Genomic DNA, 27,733 nt, shown 5'->3' with positions numbered 1-27,733 from the left:
TTGTCGAACGCGTTCGAAGTATTGGAAACCTAAAAAAAAAAAACCATATCATATTGTGCAATTCCTAGATTCGATAAAAGTCCTCAAAAAACAAAAGCGGATATTTCGATTTCTATTTTTGTGATTTGAAAAGTGTTTGGTGTTAATGAAATACAGAAATAATCGTGGAACAATTCTACAAATACAATTCAGAACATTTTTACTTGAGCTGTGAGTTTCAATAACGAACGGGAAATAATACTACGATTTTAACGAAAGAAAAGGATTTTCTAAACACGGATTATATCACATTTAAAATAGTAAGTTTTAATTACAAAATTGTGCAACTTTTAAAATATTTTGTGAAAATACCCCACTTTAAATTATTATTTCATTTTATGTAGACACGCAAAGCTTGTTACAATTTCAATAGTTTAATTGTTAATTGAAGATTGAACAAAGATGCTAATCCTTAAATTTAAAAAAATCTTTTGTAATTATAAATAGACACATTCTTTTATTATTTTATAGAAATAGATTTAATTGAAAAAAAAAACTATGCGCAGTTTAAATTATTACTTAATTTCATTAAGTCACGCTAAGGTAATTGAGATCCATATTTTTATATATAGTAATTTGAAGATCGGAGCTGACCATTTTGTCAATAAATCAGTTGACCTGCTTAATTTTATTTTACAAAATAGATTGTAAATCAAATAGATTTACATAATGTTATGACTTCATAGTGAAATTTGCGTAAGCTACTTTTTTTTTAGAGTTCGCTGTAACAATTAAATTGCACAGTTATCTCGATAGCTCGCCTGTAATAAATTTTAATAAATATATGACGAGTATTAAAACGTCAAAATGGAATTGCGCCCAAGATGCCAGCCAAGATGTATTATTATTAAAATTCTTATTATTATAATTAATATTAATGACCGGGCAGCGAGTCACTTTGCCAGACAACAAAAAAAACAAAAAAAAAAAGCGAGATATGCGCATATCAATTGACTCGATAAGGCTGGAAAAGAAGAAGAACACACAGATTGCAATCTCCAGTTGAAAGTGACGCGTGCTTCGGGTTAAGTGGAAACTAGGGAGACTGAGAAACAGAACAGAACAGAACAGATTTATTTTTTTCATTTTTGGTAAGGCATCGATTTGGTCCCTTTAGTCATTGTGTTCAATGATGCTCTTGGCTTGCTCAACGCTCTTTGTTCTTAGGCCAATTTCTAGTAGAAACTGGTGCAAGGCAGCTTAAAATTTCCAATCGAAACCAGTTCAAATCGCTTAATTCCCACTTGAAACCATGCGACAGGAGCTGAGAGCAAGCGTTGCGAGAATATTTTATAGTTTTGCAGTTTGCATGTTCATCAGATACTCATCATCATCGTATCAAATCGTAGCTTGTTTGTTCGATGTCTTTTATTTAATGGGTTCCTCTTGAGTGTGTTAAGCAATTAATTGTGTTTTCTCAACGCGTAACAATTTCTATATGTTTTTTAACGATTAAATTTCACAGTTTATAATCAAATTAATGTCTGAAAATCAAATTGAAAAAAAGATAAAGAAATACATTTAAATATTCAAATATATAAAAATTTCAAAAAAAGTATCTTACTATAAAATAATAACATTCTTTTTTAGTATATTGCATTTTTTTAATAAAATTGTTTATGTATCCAAATAATATAATAATCCTCTTGAGTGCCTTAAGCAATTAATTGTGTTTTCTCAACGCGTAACAATTTCTTTATTTTTTAACGATTACAGATCAGAGTTTATAACCAAATTAATGTCTGAAAAAAGTAAAAAGCAAATATATAAAATAGTTTTTTTAAAGAATTTTATAAAAAATGTCTTACTATAAAATAATAACAAAAACGTTCTTTGTTACCATATTGCTTTTCTTAATTAAATTGTTTATGTAACCAAATAATATAGATGTGTGTACGCGACTCTGAAGCAATGGCCATCAAACATTGTCACGAGTGTGAATGTGTCGATTTTATTACATCTACACTTACAGTCGAAGATCTTAATTAATTAACGACACCCACAGCTCTTTGCATTACAAATTGCCGCCCTGGCGCAATTTCTCTTCCAATAAAACCTTGAACTTGCCATTAGTCGAACATCTTCATCGTCGATCTACAATAGCAATTAAATTAATATGCGCATTTTAACTGCTTCCTGAGTTCATGGCTTTATGTTACATATTTAAAAATAAAATAATAAAAATTGTATTTTATTTATATATCCGCTTTCCATAGGGTAGAAGGGTTTTGTTTTATAACTGTGTTTATGCAGGTAGAAGGAGGCACCATATATTCTTGATCAGCGTCAATAGTCATGTCCGTCTGAACGTCCGCTTGTCTGTCAGCCTATTTGACCGTCTGTCTGTCTGTCCATCCATATAAACATCTATATCTCAGAGACTCTATGAGATAGTTCTATAATTTTTTTTGACAGGATTTATTCTGTTTACACGCAGATCAAGTTTGTTTAAAATTTTTACCATTTTTACTTACTTTCGTCCCTTCAAATGAACAAAACTCGAATAGCAAGCGTAATTTTAAGTTTAAGCCAGAGTCGCGAATTTTGATATGGACAATAATAACTACAGTATTTTTAATTCCTGTGAATTTTGTTGGTTGGATCAAAATTTTAGAAGTTGTTTAAAAAGTTATTTAATGCTTACTGCAATCGGGTCTTAGCTGCTTTGACTGACAATCTGGTATATTTTGACTAGTATATTTCGAAAGTACTACTTCAACGATATACCAAATATGACCTCCAGTATATTTTGGTATTTTTTCGGTACATTACTGGGTTTATTTTAAGAATAATACTGCACTGTTTTGATTTTATTAAAATGGGTAGCGGGTATCTCATAGTCGAGCACACTCGACTTTAGCTCTCTTATTTCCTTCTTAGCTTCAGTTGCTCTGGCTTATTTATTAAATTATTATTAAAAATAAAAATAAATATTTAAATAATTGTTCCTTTCTATTACAGATCATTTTTGTGGGCTGTGAGATGTAAATGCAACATTTACTAATTGTATGATTACAACGAATTTTCCGCTTACTTCAACGCTCTTCCCAACATGTGTGCTAATACCATTTTAAAATTGTTAACCCTGTGTGCTCTGGCCCATTTTATAAGCGCCCACACTCTGAAGGAACAACCCATCTCCACCGAACAGAAGTATCTGATTGTGCGAGGCGAGACGCCGAAGGAATCTGCTGGCTCCCAGGAGCATCTGGAGTTCAATGATGCTGCCACCTTGCTGCTCACTTCATTCAAGACCCAAACAATATCTGCGAGCAATGCAATCGAGGAATGCAGTCAACCTGCTCATAAGGCGACCTTCTCAGGCATCGACTACGTCATTTTGCTGGGCATGTTGGTCGTCTCCTTGGGCATTGGCATCTTTTATGGCTTCTTCGAAACTGGCGGCAGTTCATCCGAGGATTTCCTGCTTGGCTCTGGCATGAGTTTACTTCCAGTTACACTTAGTTTAACAACGAGTTTCATCACCGCAATCGAGTTGCTTGGAAATCCCTCCGAGATGTATTTCCAGGGCACGCAGTTTGTGCTCATTGTGATTCCCATGGTGCTCGTTATTCCCGTGGCTGTGAAGATCTTTTATCCCATCTACTTTAAAATGGAGCTGACCAGCTGTTATGAGTATCTCGGTATTCGCTTTGGCAAGGAGATTCGCATTCTAGGCGCAGTACTTTATGTAATTCAAGTGAGTTGGCTGATCGTGTAAAAGTATTTAGATTATATTTAAATTATTTTGAATTATTCAGATGTGCTTTTATACCGCCGTTGCTGTACTTGCTCCGGCTATTGCTTTATCCAAAGCCACGGGCTTGAATACCAAAATTGCTGTCATCTTAATATACGTTGTCTGCGTTTTCTACTCTTCCATGGGCGGCATCAAAGCATGTGTTATTGCGGATTCTTTTCAGGTGAGTTATGAAAAGGGTTTAAAACATAAGCAACCATAGAAAATTAAAATTTGAATAATGATTATAATTATATATTATATATAAAAAATTAGCTCCTTTTCTAAAATCAACAATATTTAAAAATCAAAGACAAATGTTAAAATTTTAAATTTGTAAATGCTTAACAATAATAATAATATATTTTTGATATATTATATTATATATATATTTGAAAATTGATTTGGAAATATAAATATATATACATAAATACAATTTATAAACTTATAATAATAGTGAAATTTGAATAAATTTAAAAATTTTATATTATCGTAATACAACAACTTTGACAAATTGGGAAACAAATTTAAAATTTTAAAAGTTTTCGAAAATAAAAAGATTTTGAAATATAGATTTTTCGGACGAACAAATTTTTAATTTATAAAAAAACCAAAAATATTTAAATTTAAAAATTTATAAATCTATCAAAATAGTGAAATTTGAATAAATTTTAAAATTAAAATAATCGTAAAATCAAGAAATTTACCAAATTCGAAAAATATGTAAAATCGAAAAAATTCTAAAATCAAGATCCTTAAGACGAAAAAGTGGTTCATTCCAAAGATACTATTTTTCATTTAATATTTAATGTTAAAAACGTATTGAAAATTAGAAGTAACATTTACTCTCGACTACAAAAATTTACTAAGTATTATAGTAGTTAAAAGTCGAATTCAAAAATCCAAATATATTTTTGTAATTTTTTAACTCAATTTGTATTAATATTATATATATTTTATATTTTCATGTATGTTATCTCTCTATCGTTGCAGTAGTATTGTAGTAGATCAGAGTCGAATTATAAGAATCCAAATATATGTTATTCTTGTAATCTTTGAATTCAATTTGTATTAATATAGCTTTTATATTTTCATTTAAATCTCTATGATCATTAAACAATATTTCTATAAATATTCATCCTTCAATGTTATAAATTCCTATTTATTCCAGGCTGCTGTGTTGGCCGTCTCTTTAGTCTTGATCGTGGGTCTTGGCTCTTTTTACAGTGGCAATCCGATAGAAGTTTTTCAGACTGCTGCTGAATACGATCGCTTGGAGTTTTTCAAGTGAGTTGACATAATAAAATTATAAAGTTATATCTAAAGTTTCTATTAATCATCAGCTTTGATCCCGATCCAACCACTCGGCATACAGTTTGGTCTGTGGTCATTGGAGGCTTCTTCTACTGGACTTCGCTTTTCTGCACCAATCAGGCTTCGGTGCAAAAGTGCATGTCTCTTAAATCCCTGAAGCTGGCCAAGATTGCGTTGGGATTTGCCATAATTGGACTGATTATAGTCTTTCTGCTTAACTTTTACACCGGACTGATGGTCTTCACTCACTATGCGCAATGCGATCCCTTGATTGTGGGTCGCATCACAGCCTCCGATCAACTTTTGCCTTACTATGTGATCAATACGTATGAAGGAGTTTATACCATCGCTGGCATCTTTGTGGCTGGCATCTTTGCAGCCAGTTTGGGGTAAGTCTCAAATTGATTCTTTAATGATTGATGGTTAACTTACTCTTAACTTATCTTCACAGAACTGTTGCCTCAGCCTTGAACTCATTGTCAGCTGTCACTTGCGAAGATTTGCTCATCAATGGCATGAACATCAAGATTTCACCGGAGAAAGGCGCCACCTATGCCAAATGGATGTCTTTGGGTTTTGGTGCTGTATCATTTGGTTTGGTTTTCATTGTGGAACACTTGGGTGGCGTACTTCAGGCCACATTGACGCTCAACGGGCTGATTGGAGGCGTTACTTTGGGGCTTTTTGTTCTTGGCATTGCTTGCAAGCAGGCGAACTCCAAGGGAGCATTCTATGGAGGACTCTTGTCGCTGACCTTGGTCGTATTTGTGGGCGTGGTGGCGCAACTTGGCGATGTAAAGACACCAACGTTGCCAACGTCTGTGGAAAGTTGCAATTGTCATATGAATGTGACGGGCATCATTGGCGATTTGCTTAGCGAAAGTCTACTAGTGAAAACTGAGGGAGGATTCACGTAAGTCTCGAAAATTATTATTATTGTTATTTTATTAAAATAACGAATACAATTCCTTTTTGCAATGTGATGAGCCAGAGCCACAAAGGTCTTCAGACTGTCGAGCAAATTATTTTCATTTTAGTATGAATTTCTTAGTCCAAACTAAAGGGTCTACTGAAGTCTATACTCAAATGTAGCATTCGTATTTCTTATGTTCAAGATTGCTACCAAAACAAAGGGTCTATAAAAGTTAATACTTTATTCGATTTCATATTTGTTGGCGCTTCTTCATAGAAGCTTTTATCTCTATAACGAGTCCATTATAGTCAACAGTTAGTTTTTTATTTACTTAACATACATAAATTAAAATGTCTATTACTGTCAATAGTTAATGAAACTGAATTTGTGTCATAGAATTCTTTTCATCTGTTATTTGGTTTACGTGTTGAATCATAGTAAAGGGTCTAATGCAGCCAATACTTAGCTGTAACTTTTATAATTGTTATCGTTGTTTCATTAGATTTCCTTTTATTGATCTTTTACATGTGTAAGACCAAAGTAAAGGGTCTATATAAGTCAATACTCAACTGCTATGCTTATTATTATTAGGCAATTTTTTCATTCTTTGCTTTTTATTACATTGTACATTGTAGTTGTAAAACCAAGCTAAAGGGTCTATGGCAGTCAAGGCAAACTGTATCTTTTATAAGTGTAATAGTTATTTCAAAGAATTCTCTTCGTCGGTTACTTTGATTAGTAAAGGGTCTATTGCAGTCAGAACAAACTGTATCTTTTAGAAGTGTAATCTTTGTTACTGTTATTTTATTTTGTAAAGGGTCTACTCCAGTCAATAATCAACTATAACTTTTGTATTTTTTAACGTTGTTTAATAAAATTTTCTTCTTTTCCTCTCCCTCCAACAGCTCTTGGCCGATTTTCCGAATAAGCTACATGTGGTTCAGCATGATCGGTTGCCTGTTAACCGTTTTCCTCGGTTGGCTGATATCACTCATCATCGATGCACTGCAGCGTCGAAGCGTGCTGAAGATTACCGGTAAAGGTATTGACAATCCTGCGATATCCGAAGATATTTTCCAGAAGGAAACTTCCGTAACGTTCTCCACAGTAGTGAAGCCGACTGAGACGACAAGTGGAGAGGGTCACATTAACTTGGCCATTCACCTCGACGATGAAAGCCAACCAAAATAGGTTTTTCGAAAATGAAGAAGAAATATTCCTGTAACTGTAATTGTAACTGTAACCTCCATGTACAAAGCAAAGTTGTCGTTTAGTTTAGTCGCAAACAAAAAAAAAAAACATTATATACTAAGTTATAGTCGAATGAGTGATTTATTTTTGTTATTTATAAGCACACACTTACAGTATTTTGCTAAACAACTATTAAAACGCCTTTTGTTGCGTTGAGATACACAATAAAAAATCGTGTTGAAGAGAAATAATACATCGGAGGTTGTGAATTGCTCAAAGACCTTTATTTTTGTTGTTGTATTTTTGTATTTTGTGTGTGTTTGTATGTGTATTTGAATTTAAATTCGAATGAAATATGCACAGGTTAAGTACAATAAATTAATGCAATAATTAATGAATTAATGGATTAGTTTATAAGAGCATAAAATGTACAATTAAAAGTGCTAAACATATATATTATATATCGAGTATTTACAATGCGCTCTCTTGCTGCCAATTTTGGCAATCACGTAACGCTTATTTCCTCATCGCTATCCGAGTTGGAGTCGTCGTATTCATCGTAGTAGAGCTTCATGAACTCTGCACTCTGGAAATGCGCCGCTGAAGTTGGCGTCGATTGCAATTGTTGTTGCTGTTGTTGTTGCTGCTGCTGTTGTTGTTGCTGTTGGTGATGATGATGCAGTTGAGCAGCAGCTGCTGCAGCAGCCAGCTCAACTTCTCGCATGGCTGTGAAATGCGGTGAATGATGAAGTTGCTGCAGCTGCTCGAAGCGTCGTTGCTTCGCCTCTTGGATGCTCGTCTCCAGCTTGAACTTCAGATCGGCGGCAACCAATTGCTTTTGCATTTCCGCATTGATCTTGGCCTGGAATTCAGCCACGCCGGGTGGCGATGAGGCAGCCGAGGAGACCGTTGTGGTGGGCGTTGGTGTGGGCGTGGCTGACTGATCGCTCATCTTGATGCTGGTGAGCAACGGAGGCGGCGAACTGATTTGCATCCCATAGCCAGACGACGATGTTGGCGTCGGAGCACCCTCAACGGGTGAGCTGCTGCTGCTCGCTGTCTGAGATTGCGATTGCGGTGATTTGGGTGTGACAGCCAAGGCAGCTCCGCCTCCTCCTGCTGCTGCTGCTGCCGATGTCAGCTCATCCTTCCCAGCAGCTGCTGCTGTTAATGACGGTGGCGGTGTGCTGGCGCTGCCATTGGGCGAGAGCAGCGAGGGGGAGAGCGGCGTCAAGGGGCGATCGCATTTGGCATCGGACAAATCCGGATTCGGGTTGTTCTTGTTGGGCAGCGTTTGGTCGCGTGAGCCGCCGTTGGCCAAGAGTTCGCGCTCCTTCGAGTTGCGCCATTTCATGCGGCGATTTTGAAACCAAATTTTTACCTGCAATGATGAAATGGGTAAATTGAAAATGTTAAAGTTTTCTTCTTCTTTTTTGGATGGATTGCTGTCCTAAGACTCTGCTCAACTGTCCGCTGCAGCTGCGTTGAGTAGACAAGGAGTTGGCCCCAAAAAAGTTTTCATAACCACAGGCATAGGATAAAATTCATGGCCGTCGCTCTTCGGTCAATTCAACTTTTCGGCTAAAGTTTTCTGTGGCTAAAAGGGGATGGAAGTGTGTGTGTGTGTGTGTGATGAAGGGAAGGAGGCGGTGACGTGTGTGTGGGTGTGGCCGGGGCAAAAGTTTCAAACTGCAATGCCAACAACAGATGCCTGGCAAATCCATAATAAATGCAAATGAGAGAGGCATTTGCTTAGCGGCAACAAATTGATTAGAGAGGCCGCACAGTGTCATCAACTGCATTTGAAATGCACTCCAACTACATGCTGCACACATTTTGTCAGTTTGTCACACTGTGCCGATTAAAAGTTGGTCCAGCAAAAGTGCTGTAAGCCCATCGTGTGTTTATGTGCGTTTGCTGCATGTGACAGGGACACTAAGAGACAAGTAGGACGCCAAACACTCAAAGCAAATTGCAGGCATGCTGGCAACCCTGCCACACACACCCTGACAACCATGCTTCTTCCTGTTGTTGTTGTTGCTGCTAAGTTTGCGACTGTTTTTGAGTTATTATTCAATGGGTGTTTACCTCTGCCCTGACTTGTTGTTGTGCTCTTGTTGTCCTTCGCCTGTCTAGGACACAGCGGGAGACTCGCACTTTGTTGCCAGGCATACAGGGCAACAAGTTTGCAACAATTTATAGGACTGCCAGTCTCCAAAATACAGCAACTCATCTCATAATTAGTTTTGATTTAATTGAAAATTAAAGCGCAAATTGTGCACGTTCAACATAGCCTATAATTATTAATCTGTTTGTGATGATTTGCTGAAGTATCAAGACAAAGCTTGAAAGGTCTTACTTAGAAGGCTAAAGGTTTTAAAAAGCGTATCTCTTTCCTTGTTCAATAAGACAGAACTAACTAACTAGCAGTTTCCTATTAATCCTTTCCTATATTAATTACTCATTTTAACGGTATAGCTGACTAATGCGAAAGGGTAAGAGCTGAAAGGCTACATATTTTACACAGTGAGTCTCTATTAATTTTATCGTGCAATAAGAAAGAACTCCAGAATATTGCAAAGGCAACATGATTGAGTAACTGAAATGGTAAGAGCTGGAAGGCTACACTTTTTACACGGAGAACCTCTATTATTTTCCTCGTGCAGTAAAAAAGAGCTGCAGAATATTGCAATGACTAGATGATTGAGTAACTGTAATGGTAAGAGCTGGAAGGCTGCAGCTTTTGTGAAGTCTTAACTATTATAAATTCAATAAATAAGATAGGACACAAAAATCTTTCTAATTAACTGACTGACTAACTAAACAATCAAGGCTCAGCTCAAGCGGTAAGAGTTTTTAAGTAGCGTACCTATTACAATGTTGTTGCACAATAAGAAGGATCTTCAAAATATTGCAATGGCAAGCAACTGAAATGGTAAGAGCTAGAAGGCTGTAGTTGTTTTACAATGTACACAAAGCTTATTTTTAGTTGCACATCATCCTGAGCCTATATTTATTCATTTATTTATTTTATCAAGATCTGGAAAGATGTTGTTTGTTACAAGCTCAATGTTACTTGCACATTATCCTTAGCCTATATTTATTCTTTTATTTGCTGACTTAACAGAAATGGTAGTAGCTTAAAGGCCGTAGTTTTTAGAAAGCGTTCCAATCACAATTTCTTTGTACAATAAGGCGGTATACATTAATGGATCCCTTTTTTACAACTAGCAAACTAAACTAAATAGGGTAGGAGTTAAAAGACTGCAGTTCTTAGACATCGTATCTCTTACTCTCCCCACATGTTATGAAACGCAAATTCGGAATATTGCAATAGCAAGATGAGTGAGTAACTAAAATAGTAAGAGCTAGCAGTAAGAGCTAGAAAGTAAAGCTCATTTGTGGTTGATAATTATCCCTAGTCGATGTACATTCATTTATTTTCAGACTATTTGATTTTAGTAGTAGTTTTTACATAGCTTTCCTCTTACAATTTCAGTGAACAAAAAGACGGTGCACATAGCTAAGTTATTTATATTATTATTCTATATTTATTTATATTATAATAATCTATCTTAACTTAAAAAGTAAGAGGTAGAAGTTTGCAGCTAATGCACAGCTCTCAATTTCATAAGAAAGAACACATATATAATACTATCAACCTTCAGCCCAGAACTAAAACTAAGAGCTATGTAGAAGTCTGAAGCTTGTAGAACAATACGGTATACAAAGCTAGCTTCTATCTAGTCTAGTCTAGTCTAGACTTAACTAAAATGGTAAGAGCAAGAAGGCTGCACTTTTAACACAGTTCTTAACTCTCACAATTTGTTCTGAATTTTGCAATATTGCAATGTTAAATGTGATGTATGGGAACTGCAGGGATTAGCAAGCAAGTACTCGATATAATCGCTCGGCATATAAATAAATAAACAACAATTACCACAACAACAACAGCAGCAAAGTGGAAAAGTGCTGACATGTTGAACAAGCGATTAACCGCAGAGATTGTGCCGAGGAGCTTAACATCGTCGCCTTGCCTCTGGCTCTAGTTTGAGTCTTCGACTCCCCTCCGCGTTTTGGCCACGTGGCGAGTCTTTTTTGGGATTTGCTGTTTTACTTACTTCCGGTCATTGAATTTTCCAACGGCAGTTGCACACCCACCCAAGCAATTCACCACCCCGTCGCCCCACCCAACCGCTTTCTCTCGCTCTCTCTCTCTCTCGTCTCAAACAACATCAGCAGCAATTGAAATAATAAGCTCAGGCGGCGATAAGATTAATGATTATGGCCCAACCCGAATTGTGAGCCAGCCTTCGTCCGTTGTCCGTTTTCGTCCTGTGTGCGTCCTTTCGTCGTCTGTTTTTGATGGAAATTAATTATAAAGCGTGCAATTTAGTATGCGTCTCGGTCTCGGGGTGAACGGACCGTGCAAAAAGTCGAAAGTCGACTGGAAAATGTGGCTCCATCTCCATCTCCCTGCCTCCCACTCTTCTTTAATCTATGCTTTACTTCCAAGTTTAATGAGCTTGAAATTATGATGTTTGCTCTGGCTTTTAATAGCTTGCCTTTTGGCTCAACAAATAACAAGAGTCAAGTCAAGTTCTGTCCCGAATCACATCACATAGAGCTAATTAATGCACAACTTCGAAATAATTAAATAACTGACCTATCAAATGCAACTCGAAACTGAACTCTCGCAATCTGCATTTAATTGAAGAATCTAACATAATAATCGTAATAATATTGTAGAAACAATTAGTGGCAATTGAAATGCGTATACATTTATTTGCCATGTTTTTCTAGTACATTATTAATTTACATGCTGAACAATGAATGTGTTTTTGTGCACAACAAATTAAAACACAAATAGTGCACAATATGAAAATGTAAGCGAATGACTTTTTGCTGGCTTGTTCATTTGCATTCTGTGCAAAACAATTGAGGGATTTGCAGTCTGAATAATTTCGATTATAACATATGATAATAGTTACTTAATGACTGTTTGCTTTTGTTATGATAAACCTAATTATTAGTATAAAATTAACACTTTCAATGGCATTTTAGAATTTTTAAATCTTAAAACAGAAATTTATAATCTCTTGTCGGTTTGCTAATGTAGTTTTCTCTAAATAACATTTTCATCTAAAATTGGATTATACTATTGTCTTTATTTTGTTTTTCTTTACATTACAATTTAGTGTAATAATAATAGCACATAGCTAACATTTATTGAGTTTATCTTTTCTAATTTGTTTAATTTGGAAAGGTTTATTTGCCCAATATTTTTTATTGTATTGTGGATAGACATATGGATAATTCTCTGGCTGAAAAGTTACAGTCAAGAAACATAAACTGAAACTATTTTAAAAATGAGTAAAGCTTATTCTTATAGCTCTGGATTAGGACTATATTTATAGTTAGGATTGATTTCAGTAACTTTTTCTGTTTCAAGACAAGACACATTCTTTAATTTTTTGTTTTTCGTACGAATTGGTTCCTTTTTGGAATAATTTAAAAACAGAAAAATAATACATTTAATAATTAATTCTTACTTCTAATGAATGTGCTAATCAAGAGATATGAGACTCATCTTTATTCAAAGTAAACAAGTAAAAAAGGTACAGTCGGGTGTGCTACCTAAGGCTATATTTGGTATATTAATATACGAATACATTCAAAATGTACTGTATAGTATAAAATATACCATATTGTGAGATAAATCTATTGAGGCCTGTAGTAAAATAACTTCCCTATTTTGTATCTGATTCCAATCAAATTTGGAAACATCATAGTTATTATTATTATATGTATGCTTTAAAATATTATTATTATAAATAATACATATATTTTACAAAAAAATATGAAGAATAAATAAAAGTGTCTGTTTATAAAAATCATTCAATTCCCGACTTTTATACAAATCTTATCGCAAATACTAGACTTGCTGTTTAAGAGTCAAATCAATTATCTAAACGAGAGCAATTTAGCCTGGATTCCCAATTTCGTTAAGGACTCGAGATATTCAACACATTGTGCTCAACTAGTTTGAGCCACATTCGGCAGCCATGTAACAGATTTTTCAGACACACGCTCCGCCAGCATAAAGCGGATATCATTTGCTAGAAGTTTTTATAAAGCTGGCAAAGTGAAAGAAAAACATAGACGAGGGGTAAATGGAGTTTAAGTGGTGGAAATTGGTTTGCTCAGAGTCAGTTTGGCTACAAATTGTTTTGGCTCCCTTTTTTGCCGAAAATTGACTTTGGCAATGAGCACAAGCTGTTGTTTGTTTCGAGTTAGACTCGGAATCAGAGTCAGAGTTGGAGTTGGAGATGCAAACAGCGTTGAGAGGGGGGAGAGGGAGAGAGAGAGGAAGATAAAGTGTGAGTCTGGGTTGGCAACATATGTTAACTAATGAGGCACAATTGCTACTTGGGGGTGACTTTGTCTCCTGGCATGTCATTCGATATGCTGCGTAATAGCGTATTAAATAGTCTGCTACTATTTGCCAAAGTCATTTCCAGAGCCGTTTTGGGTTACCAACAAAATTGTGTTACTCGACTGGCCAATGTCCTGTGTGTGTGTGTGTGTGTGTGGAAATCTGAACCGAGTTCTCTCTCTCTCTCTCTTTCTTTTGCTCTCAATTTTACTGGCATTTATTTAGCAATTTGTCATAAATTTATTTTGTAACCAAAGTTGCAAATGATGGTTTTTAATGTGTTTCTCAATCGTTTTTGCAAGACAAATGAAATTCGAGTTATGAACGCATTTTGTGTTCTGCAAAAGTGCTTTTTGATTGCCATGCGAATTGTGGCAGACGTCTAAGAAAAATGTCATATGTTGACTTGAACAAGTGATAAATGGAATTAATATCTTTTCCTTCCTTAAATCAATTGCAGATGTCTCCCACCAAAAAAACAAAAGAATGCTGTCTGGCCATTAAGGCGATAACAAGACTCATAAAAAACAAGCAAAACAGACGACCGAAAAGACCAACCAAAAGTCAGTTATTCTTACTGCTTATAGTGCTCTCTATATACAAGTAAGCTCTCTCTCTCTCTCGCGCTCTTTTATTTCACAGCTTATTTATCATTCAATTTGATTTAAAGCCTTCGCCGGCAAGTAAATAAAACGCAGACGAAATCGAAATGACAAACAAATAAAATGGAAAATACAAAACATAAAAAAAAGAATACCACAAATGTGTGGAGTAATCCTCCCTTATCCCATTTCCCCTCCCCCCCGGGTTCGTTTCGCCCTCGCAGTGCCAGACAAATGAAATAAAGATAAAAATATTTATAACGTGAAAATTCCGAAAGCGAAGAGAGCCTCAGCACTGAGTTTCCACAATTGATATTAAGGATTTTCCCACTGTCTGCTTGGTTGGTGTTTTTTTTTCGCTGTGAGCTTCCCCCATTTTTGGGCAAATCAAAAACAGACGAATTTGTTTTGGACATGACACTTAAAAAGTTGCTGCCAGGCATTTGCCATAGCTTTGACACGTGTGTCTCTCTTTGTGTGTGCGGGTGTGTTTGTGTGTGTTTCTGTTTTGCTTGCAGGGATGCTAAAGAACCAACTCGTTCAGTGATCTCACGATTCCTTGAACTCTGATTTAAAAATGCAAATCAACTTTGAGTATTGAATTTGCCCTCAAGTTATTTTCATTTTCGCGTTTTTTTTGTTGTGGTTGTTATTTGAAGTGTGCTATTAATGGCAATTAAATTTATCGCAGCCAGATTATGAGGCTGCTAACTGTCAAATGCAGTTACGAGAGCAGCCATATTTACTACACGATATACGTGCAAAGAAAACTATCGAAAGAGTGTGACCATTATTAGCACAACAAATATATCGATAATTTAAATGAATGAAATGATATCGATAAGAGACAGAAGCAAGAAAAAAGTTTGCAACGAAACAGTGAGTGAAAAGAAAAAGAAACAAAGTTAAACTTATTATTTAATTGAAAGTGTTTTATAATGTTTTATGTGTAATGTGTAAAGCAGAAGCACTTCGTTTGTACATCGCTTACATCAATTGCACTGCAATAAAAATTCTCGCTGGACCAAATTGCGAGCTTTGAGTGCGTTTGTTAAAATCGCAATAAAAGTTGCAATGAACAACACTCGAAATGATGAATCACCTGAGCGGTTTTGGTTGCCATCAATGCAACGATTGTCAACCGCAAGGCACGCGACTCCAAAAGCCAAAGCCAAGCTCCCAAACTCTGGAGGCATTCTAGGTGCATTTCACACTCGAAGGGGGAAAATTTATGACGTGGCGTCCGACAAAAGGGCAGCGTGCAGCAAATGAACAGCAGCGAACAACAAAAAGTGCAGCAAGAGAAATACAAATGCGAGGCAAAGTCCTTAAATCATGTTGCATACAACTAGGCGCCACGACACGCGTTGCATTGCAATCCACACACACAGACTCACACTCTACTGTGTACGTATGTGTGTGTGTCACTTGAGTGTGAATATCCACACTCGTTCATCACCCACACCCTAAAAAACATTTCACAGTCAACCACAAGTTCTCTTTCCCCACTTTGAAGCTGTTAATGGAGCCGGTGTCGCCATCGCCGACGGCTGGACAACACTTTGTCCACTTTATAAGGAGAGCGGGGAGCGGGAAACTGGGAGTTGGGTCCAGCCTTGGACATTGGACCAACTGCTGCGATTTGACTGTGAGTTTTTCTGACATTTTTGCACATTTTTTAAACGGTTCTCTTTTAGGGTTCTTTGGCTCTTTGTTTCTGACGCCATCCCGTCGACATTTTCATTTTGCCATTTTCCCATTTTTGGTAAAGTGCAATTGATGAATGCTTTGATTTGCTTTTCTTTTCCACTCGATGAAAAGTACAAAGTACTACAGCTTTGTACTATATTTTTTTTTGATTTTTTGCCAACTCAGATTAATGGCTGAGAGCGCTGCGGACAATAATCGTAAAATAATTGTAAGACCAAGCGCTGCAAAGGCCTTAGAAAAAATGCGAAGTATATAACATAGAACATGATTTATATAGAGTATGATTTGCTTTGAAGAAGAAAGACTCTTTAGAATTTTATAAAAATAGTGCTTTAGTAGTTACATACATATAACTAAAGTATTATCATGTTCTGTGTTTCCCATTTTCAATATTATAATGCTGAGCAGTACTTATTTTAGAGCTTACTTGAGAACTCTGTTTCTAAAAAGATTCTACAAAAGTAATTAAAATACTTTGAGTACTGCAAAATCATTCAAAGTGATCTCAAGGCACAAATGCTAAAATCGATATATTCATTTTAATGATCTTTAGGTAATCATCATTGTGTAATACCAAGAGATTATTTTTTGCATAAGAGTTGTCTTAGGTAACTGCCAAATGAATCGCAGTGGTTTGAACAAAGTCAATCTATTCATGTAGTTTCGAGCACATGGTTCGCATTATAAGATCATTAGGTTGCATATGATCGATCGACTCATCAGCAGCAGGCAACTGAGCGTAAAAAAGGGGCGTGAGTTGATGATGATGATGAATTCTTGTCTGGCAAACGGACAAATGTAAATGGACACGCTTATTGCGTAATTATGAAATTTTTATGAATTATATGCAGTTGCATTGTTAGTGGCAAAATTTCGAAAAACGAAAAAAAGAGCTGCACTAATTTGGCATAAAATTGTCAGCATCATCATTCGACTGTCAATTGCCGACGGCAGCAGCGGCTGCAGTTCCTCATCATCAGTTCAGTTCAGTCATCTCCGACGGCTGCTGACAACTCGCAGTTGTCTTTTGATTGAGTTGTGATCGATTACATTGTGACAAGGCCAAATTGGTCATGCCACATTTGTAGCAGCTACAGCAACAGCAGCAGTCATGCGAAAAATGTCGCTGTGGAAATTGCGAAGTCGTATTTTTTTATATGGACCCTTTTATGGGGTAGTAAGATTATGTATTTAAATCGAGTTCATAATTTGCGGCTAAATACAGCTCGTAACAATTTGAGATATGAATATTAGCATTGAAGTTAAATTTCAATACATTAATATTCAATAATATCTACCATGATACACAACTTGACTTTGGGTTTATTCATATTAAAGTAATCATCAATTCAATTTTCGCAGCACACATTTTAAAAAAGTCATTTCATATTTCTTTATTGAGCCATGCGAACAAATTATTGAACGATTCCAATTTAAATTTTTAACACCTCTTTATTGGGTAGTAAAATATTTAATTGTTACATTTGATCGGTCTAGAGATTGCATAGAATTCATATAAAAAATACTGTAAAAGTAAATTTTAGATTTTAAAAACTTTTCAACTTCTATTTTAGAATGCTATAATATATTAATTTTCAACTTCTTTCTTAGAATTATATCCTAAAAAGGAATTTAAAAAGTTTCTAATCTTTGAAATTTACTTTCAATATTCATATTTGGTATATTCATTATATTCAATTAACTTTCAAAGATTAGAAATGTGTTATTTTCTTGTTATTAAAAGTTAACTTTGTCAGACTTCCTATTTAAATTATTATCCAATCGCTAATCGCTTCATATAATATTAAAATCATATTTCTCACAGCTTTAATATTTATTGAGACATGTGAAACTAATGTTGCAAACATTCTTAAAATTTGTTTGTAACCATTTACTGCCAATAATGTTAATTTTTAATGCTTACAAATGTTTTAATAGATTGTCTTTAAAAACAAAAATTAACTTAGTCGGCATTCCTACATATTTAAATAATACTCCATCTATTAATCTCTAACTGGAATATTTAGATCCATTTCATATTTCTCATCCACTAAACGCTGCTTTATAATTTTAAAATTCATCTAATATTTCCCACAGTTTCAAACTTTATTGAGACATGCGAAACTAATATTGAAAAACATTCTTAAAATACTTAATGGTAATAATATTAATTTTCAATGATTAAACATGTTTTATTAAATTATCTTTTAAGAATTTACTTTCTTAGTTTTCATATTTACTCGTATGTAAATAATTGTCTATCCACTAAGATTAGTCTGATCCATTGCCTTTTTCCCATCCACTTAATGCTGTAATTTTATATTCCCCACCGTCTTAAACTTTACTGAACCTTTCTTTATATTTTCGGCCGCCTTTCAGCTTTTGGCAAAAAGTAAGTAAAATAAAAAGAGGAAAGATGAAAATGAAAATAAAGAAGGAATCAGCTTAATTATGCCCGGCTACACGCAATCAATAAGAGCTGCTGCTGCTTCAGGACTCGCGATTCTTTGCGTCTGGCTTTTCAAAAAGGAGAAATGAATTTCTTATAGCTCGTTATAATTTCATTATATGTATTTCGCTGACAGGGCGACCTTTATGTGTGAGTATGCGTGTTGTATACTCTATATATGTATGTATGTTGGTTGAAGACAAGCGACTGCGCATTTAAAGGAAGCACGCCCAGCCCCTCTCTCCCCCTTCCCTCTCCTCTTCATCCGCTCCCCGCTTTATAAGCTTGATGCTGCTTCCATTTTTGGTATGCGCAGCCATTGCTGAGAGCTTTTCGATATTCCACTTGCCACTTAAAGGGCGGAGTTTTATATTCCCTTATGTGTGTGCTTATTTTATATTTTCATGTTGTTCTTATTATTTCGTATTATTATTGTTGTTCTAGTTGTTGTTGTTGTTGTTGTTGTTGAAGCTGATTTGAAAAGTTTTCGAAAAATGTTTATGCGTGCTTAAAAATGATATTCATAAAAGCATTATAAAGCAAGTTTATTATGAGCACGTCTCGTCGGAGTTTATATAATTTGATTGGCTCTCATGTAAACTTGGAATTAGCGCAATTCCAGTTTCGGGGTTATTTCAAATTAAAGAGCGGTTTATTGGCATAACATAGCTACACTTTAATATGTAAATTTTCAGTTAAGAATATGATAATATTAAAGGGCATTTCAATAATTAGATTTTAAATGAATCGTAGACTCATTTTAAGATCTAAACTTTCAGTTAATGGTATAAATTATGAAAGAGCATTTCTTAATAAAAAATCAGTTTAGAATATGATATATTAAAGAGTACTCAGTAGCAAATCAGTCTTGCAGATTTCAACTTAATAAAAAATAAATTAAATGAATTGCTTAGAATGTAAAATGTATGTTTAAGATGAGAAATATTAGCCACTCTTTAAAGTATAATCTTTTATTAAGAATATGAAATTCTGAATAGCGATCATTGGTATATATTAGACTCATTTATTATATTCTAAACTTTCAATTAAAATTGTAGAATATTAAAGAACTTTAATTCATATATCATAACCATTCTTTAAACGTTTCGAAAGAATTATAGACCTCTTTTCAATTGTAAACTAGGAATATTAAAGAACAATCAGAGACATACTCACAAAACTAAAACTCCAAACTTTTTTATTATGAAATAAGTATTTTATATGAACCACTTTCATAATTTTAAACTTTCGGTTAGGAACATGATATATAATGTTAAAGATATCACCCTTGAAATTCTCACACTTTAGTTTGTAATCTTTTAGTTAAGACTTTAAAATATTAAATATTATTATATTACGTTATATTCACTCTTTAAATTCTAAACTTACTTTTGAATACATAAATATTTCAAATAATTCAAAGACACTCTCTAAATGACACTGTATCATATAAGAATTTTAATAGGAATCATAGACACATTCCTAATTTTAAACTTTCGGTTAAGAATATGATATCATATAATATCATCTTAATCATATCTCATCATATCAAATCGTATCATCTTATATATCATATGATATGATTGGTATATTATATATCATAGTCTTTCACTTACTATCTTAACTGTCTTATAAATAGACACATTTATAAAAAGGTTAAAGAGCAATAATTTGACACTTTTTTAACATTTTAATTTCTAATTAATAACTAAATAACTGAAAATAAAATCTTAGCTCACCTGCGAGTCTTTAAGACCCAATCTCTCAGCGAGTTTCTTGCGATCTGGTTTGCTGATATATTTCTGCTGCTGGAAACGTTTCTCCAATCCTTTTCGCTGCGAATCTGTGGAGCGAGACAAAAGTGCAACATGTGATTAAACGGATTGAAGGGGATTAAAGCAACTCATGCTACGAACCTGAGAAGACGGCACGCCGCATCATGCCACGCCTTGGCTTTCCACGTGTCGAGTGCGCCCAGGGAAATCCCTGACCAGGTGGCAGGGGAAATACTTGGGCACCAACTGCAATGAGGATGTAATTTGTGTAATCGGAATGGGGAAATGCATTAGACATGCAGGCAAACACTTGTTAATGAGCGCCATGGGGTGCCCAAAACTGAGAAGGAGTGAGAGAGAGAGAGAGAGAGAAGGGGAGCTGCTTACCACTCATGTAGGGATTGCGACAGTGAGCCAGCAACGAATGCAAATGCGGATGGTTGAGTGTGTGTGGCAGAAACGGAGTCGGGCGACTGGGCATCGGCTTGGCAATCACCGGATGTATGGGCGGGGGTAGAGGCGGTGGCGTTGGATGCGCTGTTGGTGGTCCAACGCCCCCTCCTCCTCCCCCTACTCCGCCTGTTGCTTGTCCACTCAACAGTTGCTGCTGCTTTTCTTGCGTTAATCTTCGATTGCTGTTGTCCTCGTTGTTGTCGATTTCATGCGGTCTCCCATCCTGTCCAATGTTGCCATTACTACTGCTGCTATTGTTGTTGTTGTTGTTGCTGTGATTGTTGTCGCTATCACTAATTGTGCTGCCAGGTGACGACGAGGATGCGGCCGTCGTTGCTGTGGTTTGCGGTTGACAACTATTGCCGTGATGTTGCTGTTGCTGCTGTTGTTGTTGTTGTTGCTGCTGATGCGTTAGAAATGCGGGATGCGGAAAATGGGCATGTGCATGGTGATGCAGTGGATGCGGCAATCCAACGAGTGCCGTCTGTCCAACCAATGCCTGATGGTGTTGCTGCTGCTGCTGCTGCTGATGGTGATGATGATGATGATGCGATGTTGGTGGCGCCGACTGTTGCTGCTGATGCTGGGGATGTTGCTGCTGCGGATGGTGCTGGTGATATTGATGTGTGTGCTGTTGCATAAAGTTCTGTTGCAGATAAGGCCATATATGCTGCGGTTGCATAAACTCTGTTCGCAATAAAGAAAACCAGCAAAAGGAGATAGTTATTAGTTAGTAGACAATGCTAAAGTAGGGAAGAACTCAATGAATGAACTTTAGAGAATAAAGTGCTTAGCGCAAAATGAAAATTTGTAACTAAAATTAAGATTTTGACGATAGCGTTTACCTGTTTGCACAGGAAAGCCAAGTAATAAATCTGAATGAGAGAAACTTAATACCAAAAAATTAAGTTTTCTTTTTTTTGTAACTTGATTTGTCATATTCATATCATAAACACTATTCAAATTCTAAACATTCGGCTAGGAATAGAAATTTTGTAGAGCATTCCTTAACAAATCATTGTGAGAATATTGCAAACACATATACATACATAATGAGGAATGGATTGTTTTACTCTAAAATCAAGGTGAGAATATTAGAGCACATATTTTTTATATTGAAATTTGAATTGCTCTTGATTTCAGGTATTTGATGCCTTGAAATATGTTATTAGAGAACATTTAGGCTTAAGCCCTTTAATCTTTTTTAGAACAAATAAAGAAAGCAAACAAAAATTGCTAATTGAATTTGAGTTTTATATTTTTCTTCAGAAATCTAAATATTCCAACAATAAAAAAAGAAATATACGGACAGACTTCACAATCATGTAAATAATTTAGCCCTAGGTCTATTAGACAATAGCTCAACATATAGAAGACTCAAAAGATTTCGCATTCTTGATCTCCCTGAAAGGTAAATTTAAGTAAACGAGAAGTTATATTTAATAGCAGGTTTCACTGGAAATCTGCTATTCCTGTTATGTAAATATTAGTCATAAAATTTACTTATTGTCACAAGACAGATTGTAAATAAAAATTGAAAAAAAAAAATAAATATTTTTCTTACAACAACTTAAATTGTGCTTTTTTAGTTAAGTGTTCAGGGGATTTATTAGGTGTTGCTTTGGCTGACAATCTGGTATATTTTGCGTGTAATACTATATCAATATACAAAATATAGTCTTTAGTATATATTTAGTATTTTCGCGATATATTAGTTTTGTGTAATTTAAACTTTATACCGCATTGTTTTGCTTTTATTGAAAAGGGTATCGGGTTTTTTACTTGTTTGTTTTTTGAAGTAATTTGATTTCTTTTTCTTAAGATATAGTTTTCTTTTAAATAAATCTTAAAATTTTGAAACTTTGAAAATTATTATCTAGTTTAGAGTTTTTCTTTGTTTTATATTGTGTAGTAAGTATTTTTGAAGTAAGTATTCGGGTTTTTGGAGATACGACTATTAGTATTATAGATATTAGCTATAGAATTTTTGTTGAACTTTGATCTTGATTGAAGAATAAACCTTTTTGTTTAAATTTTGACATAATTTAAGATTTTATTTTGAATTTTAACACTTTTTTTTCTGTGTATAGTTTATCAATTTTCATAGAAAATCTTGTACTATCTAAATTTAGTTTTTCTTTAGTTTATTTTCTGTGGTAATTTGATTTATGGTTATCACTAAACTGAATAAGATTTATTTATTGGTATTTATGCTTGCATAATTTAAAATTAGCCGCAAATGTTATACTCCAATTTAAGAACAGAACACCTTCAAGGAAGGGTCTAAGATCTTGGGTAAGATTTGCTGAAGTGTTTTCCTTGACGCCCCAAAGTCCCCACTCCCCCGTCCACAGTCATGTCTTGGAATCAACCCTTCACATGTGAGACTAAGAGATAAGTTGTGGCCGTGATTCGCCTTTCGCTTGGCAGATGCTGCTTTGAAGTGTCAAACTGGCATAATTAAACAGCTCGCAGCTTTCAGTTCCACTCAGTTCCTTACAGAGCCCCCAAAACACATTGAAAACTTTTGAACACATCCCACGCACACACACACATACACACACAAGCACACCCACACCTTGGAAGCAGACGTTGATTTGAACCAAAAGTTTTGTGCCTTTGATTTCAGTGCTGAGGAGTTTAGCCTGCGGAAAGATTTTGGCGCTTTTGCGGCTGCATTTCATTTTCTAATTAAACACCCCCAAAGCAGCAGCAGTCGCCATTTACAAACACAAACACACACAAGGACACACACATACACATACACTGACAGACGCTGCAGGATATGATTTTAATTCGATTAGAGCGACTGAAACAATTAACATATTAACGCCTCTTCAGGCGCATTGTGTGTATATAATTTGATGCTGAAATCTTTGTGGTTTAACTTTTTGGCATGCTCCACATGTGTGTTAGTGTGTGTGAGTGTGTTAGTGTGTGTGTGTGAGTGTGTAAGTGTGTGCCACATGTGTGCCTAATGAGCGCACAAATTAAGTTATAATTGTTCGCATTGTTTGTTTTATTTCCACTGCTGCTTTTTGGCCACTTTTGCATCTGTGCCACGGAAATTTTCCCCCCACCCCGTGAAAAACTGTTAGTTTTGGGCAAAAACTTTGCCCCAATCGCTTTATGGCACAAAAAGTTCATTTGCGGCCTTAGACTCCAGCGAAAGTAAACGCACTTGGTTTCTATTTATTGGCAATTAGTGGAACGCCATTAAGCTAACATATCTAATGGATTAGTCCTAAGTGTGTGATTGCTCCCCAAAATTAGTTGTGTGCTTAGGGAAATACTTTATGCGATTATAATTATATGCGAAGTATTACAATAGAGATATTTTCTAATTGTGATGACCATCCTTGTAAAGGAAGTGCTTACAAGAAATGATTCTAACTCAAATGAAGAATTAAAATCGAAATTATAAATAACTTGCTAGCGAAATATGAAATGAATCGTCTCAATTATTTTCTTGTTCTTTAATATTTATTTGTCAGATGAAGCTCAAAAATAGAATTCTCCTGTTTTGGAATTTTCCAGAAATAAGAATCGTTTTTTTTTATTTTTTAAGTAATGATAGTTATTCTTTTGGCCATGCTGCCAATACTAAAAAATACGAGTTCCAATTTATAGTATGGGAGAGTTTAATTTGAAGTTTAGAAATAAATCTATAGCATTCTTAAAGCAAACTTTTCTTTTTTTAACTTAACAGTATCTAAAAATTAAAAAAAAAAAATCAAAATATTGTCATTTTTCATTTATTAGAATTACTTTGAAAGCTAAATCTTTTTTTTTCAATAATCTCTTGTGTTTTAGTGATTAACATTTAATGATTTAAATATTTCAACATTTAAGATTCCTTTTGGTATTTCGATTGATTCAGAAGAATATTCAATATAACAAAATAAAAACCAAAATACAAACCTATTGAAAGAAAATAGATTTATTTTGAACTTATTTGTGTGTATTATTTAAGGGAATTACACAAAGTTAAAAACAAATTGTTGTACATTAGTAGATTACTTAATTTAAATAGATTTCTATTCAATTTATTTGCATGTGCTATTTGAACGACCTTTAATAAAGTTTAGAAGAAATCCATTTGCTTTTAAAAATGTATAATATATTCATTTCATTCATATGACATATATTTATTTCCTTTTCAATGTTCTTTCCAATCATTAATGACCAAATAATAGACTCTATTCTATTCCGTAGTAGATTACTTTTGGCATAATAATCATTATTTTGTTTTCATAATCTATTTTCTCTCACCTCTGGCCACGCTTTAGTCACAAAATGCTATCTACTAAATGTGAAATGATCTTTGGCCAAAAAAATTGCACCACAAAATCACATAAAAAGTGCCATAAAAAGTTCCGGAAAAAATAAGTCAGCCTACTCATTAATAAAAGGCCATGACAATTAAAATCCCACAATCCAATTGCAATTCACATGCTAAAAAGATGGATAAAATTGCGGCGCAGTTACATTGACTGATAGACGATTTGTCACGCCTACTTTTTGGCGATGCACAACGCTAAAAAAAGGACCCTCAATAAACCCTCATTGTGATCCTCTACGTATGTGTGTGTGTGTGTGTAAGTAGCACGCGCAGCCGCAAAAAAGGACGAGCAGAGATAGTGAAAACGGAAGCTGAACTGGTTTATGCGCATTTATCGAGGTGAGGCGAGGCGAGGCGAGGCTGAGATACAATAATTTAAACATGATTAGGTCTGGTTGTGTTTTTACAGCCTGCGAGAATGTGAATGCCTCAAGGGGCTTAGGGAGCACAATAAAAAAATGGATAAACTGATCCCCGTGGCACATTGAAATTGAAATGGAAATTGCAAAGGGGCAAGTTGTTATTCTTTTGGATTTTCATATTGCAATTGTATTTTGAATTCAGTTTTATATTCTCTGCCATTGTTTATGTTTGGCATTAGCCACGGCAAATTAATTGCCAAGCCGCGTTTATTGCGATCTTACCATTCCTAACCCGAACTCCTTCACGCGTGTCTCCTAATATGGCGGACACACTGAACTTGAGTATCGGTTTGCTGTTGTTATCCTTAAGGATCGTAGTGCCACCACTCGGAAGAGGTGTATTGACCTCCTTGGGTTCGAGTTTGGGCAATTTGATTGCCTCACGTCGCGACGTCTCCATGTCCAGCTCATCGTCGAGCAGTTCATCATCGTCCAAATGCGGAGCTTCAATGCTGCCGATGTCAGCCACGATTTCATCTTCATCCTCATCATCATCGTCGTCTTCCAGCTCCATTTCCTCAATGCTATCGACACTTTCCGCACGCAATTCGCGACACTTATCACATTTGTAGCCCCGCTTGGCCAACGCACAATTGCAGCTGCACAACAACTCACTCGAACTGGAGCTGGAGCGTTCCTCCTGTGCCGGCTGTCTCTCAGCTGTCGGCTCTGTCGACTGGCCGCGGCTCAGGAGCATCTCGCTCAGACTTGACTTCAACTGACTCTCACTGTAACTCTGGGCGCGCTGTTGTTGTTGTTGTTGTGCATGCAACAAACTGTCCACGAGAAACGCCGTAGACATTACGAAAGAACGCAACTGTTTCTATTTCCTTGGCCTGTGCTGTGCTTGCGGATTTTACTCGGATTTAGTTCTTTGCTTTATGCCGCGCCGCGTACGCGTCGAGTGCTCGATTCGTACTGAACAAGAAGAAGCCTTGACTGGTGCTCGCTGCTGGCTGGCGCAGCATCCCAGAAGCAAAACGGCAGCAACACATTTTTAGGGGTTGCTCTACGGTGGTTGGTCCTCGTCTCCTGCCCAGTGGCACTTGTGTTTTGTATGTGTGGCACGTGACGTCCTCCTTTCATTACATATATACACACACACACATACACAATGCTCTCTCTTCACTCTTTGCATGTGTGAGTGCGTGTCTCTTCTCTGTTATTGTTGTACGCTTTTTATTTGATTTTATTTGTGTGAAAACAATAAAAATTTAATTTTCTTGTTGCTCGCTTTTCAACGTGTTTTGTTTTTGGCTGTGCCTCCATATTGTCGTTGCTGTCTCGCTTTCGCTCTCTATTTGCTGGCTCGCTCTAACACGCCTTTTTAGAACTACGCACAGTGGGCTCAAGTTGCGCTCTTGGGTATGGGAATGTGTTCAGTAAATATATTCATAATTTTATTTGGCTTAGCTTAGCTTACACTGAGCGATAATGCTTGAAACAACAACAAAATGTTAATAGCAAGTGTGTGGCATTGATTTAAATATTTAGTTTATCTTTATTGTGTGAATTTTGTTCATCTTTTAATTGCGTTTTAATGTGACTGGCTCCTATTTTACTGTTGCCGTTTTTACTGACTTGCTTTTGCCAGCCGCAAAAAATACTGTATTCGATCGTTAATATTATCGATTATCGATAGTTATTGCAAACTTTGCATGCAGAGCAGTGCTGCCAGATCTTTTCATTGCCTCAAAAGCTGCGTGCTCTGAAGTTGCCTGATCAATGCTTACATAGATAAAGCTTGTAATGCAGACTACAAAATAAATATTTTAGAAAATAAATTATAATGAAATTCTTTGCTGTCTGATTTGTACAATTTCGGAGCAAAGCTTGCTTGGCTACAAGTTCTTAGTGTCCACACGCAATTTGTTGCAGCAGCTACACAACAACATTGTTGTTGTTGTTGTTGTTGTTGCTGCTGGGCAAACAAGAGCGCCAAGAGTCAGTAGATTAACTTTTATTATGACCGCAAATTAGTTGTCCTCGGCGCGTTGATGACGACAATCGACAATGATGACTTATTTACTAGCCAAGCGGAGTTCAGCAATGAAATTACACCGAGTACATACATAGATGGCAAAGTTGGCCAACTTGACAGAATGCTGCGTCTGGCTCTGGTTTATGTAAGCTTAGATAGCACAACTGCCTGGGCTTTTCCTTATGCCGCAGACTCTCTATTGTATACAACATACATAACACACACACAAACACACACACACTTAGTGAGCTATGTAGACAGAGAGATGTGAACTAAAAGCAACCCTTGTTGCGGCTTTGCTGAGCAAGCTGAGCAAGCAGCAAAAGCGAAAAGTGCAAGTGGTTGCCCTCTCGTCGTCCGCTCTCCT

At 35.7% G+C, this 27,733-nt stretch overlaps 2 protein-coding genes across 2 annotated transcripts; one reads left to right on the top strand and one right to left on the bottom strand.

Annotated features, from left to right (window-relative positions):
* Nucleotides 1-7,619, top strand: LOC117568285 (sodium-coupled monocarboxylate transporter 1). Its single transcript, XM_034248799.2, has 7 exons — nucleotides 1-299; nucleotides 3,001-3,739; nucleotides 3,801-3,962; nucleotides 4,950-5,065; nucleotides 5,122-5,481; nucleotides 5,544-6,005; nucleotides 6,911-7,619. The coding sequence occupies exons 2-7, from the start codon at nucleotides 3,092-3,094 to the stop codon at nucleotides 7,194-7,196; spliced, it is 2,034 nt and encodes a 677-aa protein (XP_034104690.1). The 5' UTR covers nucleotides 1-299; nucleotides 3,001-3,091; the 3' UTR covers nucleotides 7,197-7,619.
* LOC117568283 (centrosomal and chromosomal factor) lies at nucleotides 7,534-27,193 on the bottom strand. Its single transcript, XM_034248797.2, has 6 exons — nucleotides 26,809-27,193; nucleotides 25,608-26,745; nucleotides 20,556-21,308; nucleotides 20,310-20,414; nucleotides 20,133-20,236; nucleotides 7,534-8,577 (listed from the first exon to the last, which is right to left on the bottom strand). The coding sequence occupies exons 2-6, from the start codon at nucleotides 26,185-26,187 to the stop codon at nucleotides 7,702-7,704; spliced, it is 2,418 nt and encodes an 805-aa protein (XP_034104688.1). The 5' UTR covers nucleotides 26,188-26,745; nucleotides 26,809-27,193; the 3' UTR covers nucleotides 7,534-7,701.
* Between the last annotated feature and the right edge of the window lie 540 nt (nucleotides 27,194-27,733).

Source organism: Drosophila albomicans, chromosome 3 (genome assembly GCF_009650485.2).
Source record: "Drosophila albomicans strain 15112-1751.03 chromosome 3, ASM965048v2, whole genome shotgun sequence".
Taxonomy (NCBI): domain Eukaryota; kingdom Metazoa; phylum Arthropoda; class Insecta; order Diptera; family Drosophilidae; genus Drosophila; species Drosophila albomicans.
The sequence above is the reverse complement of the archived record's forward strand: the minus strand, read 5'-3'. Positions and strand labels throughout refer to the sequence as shown.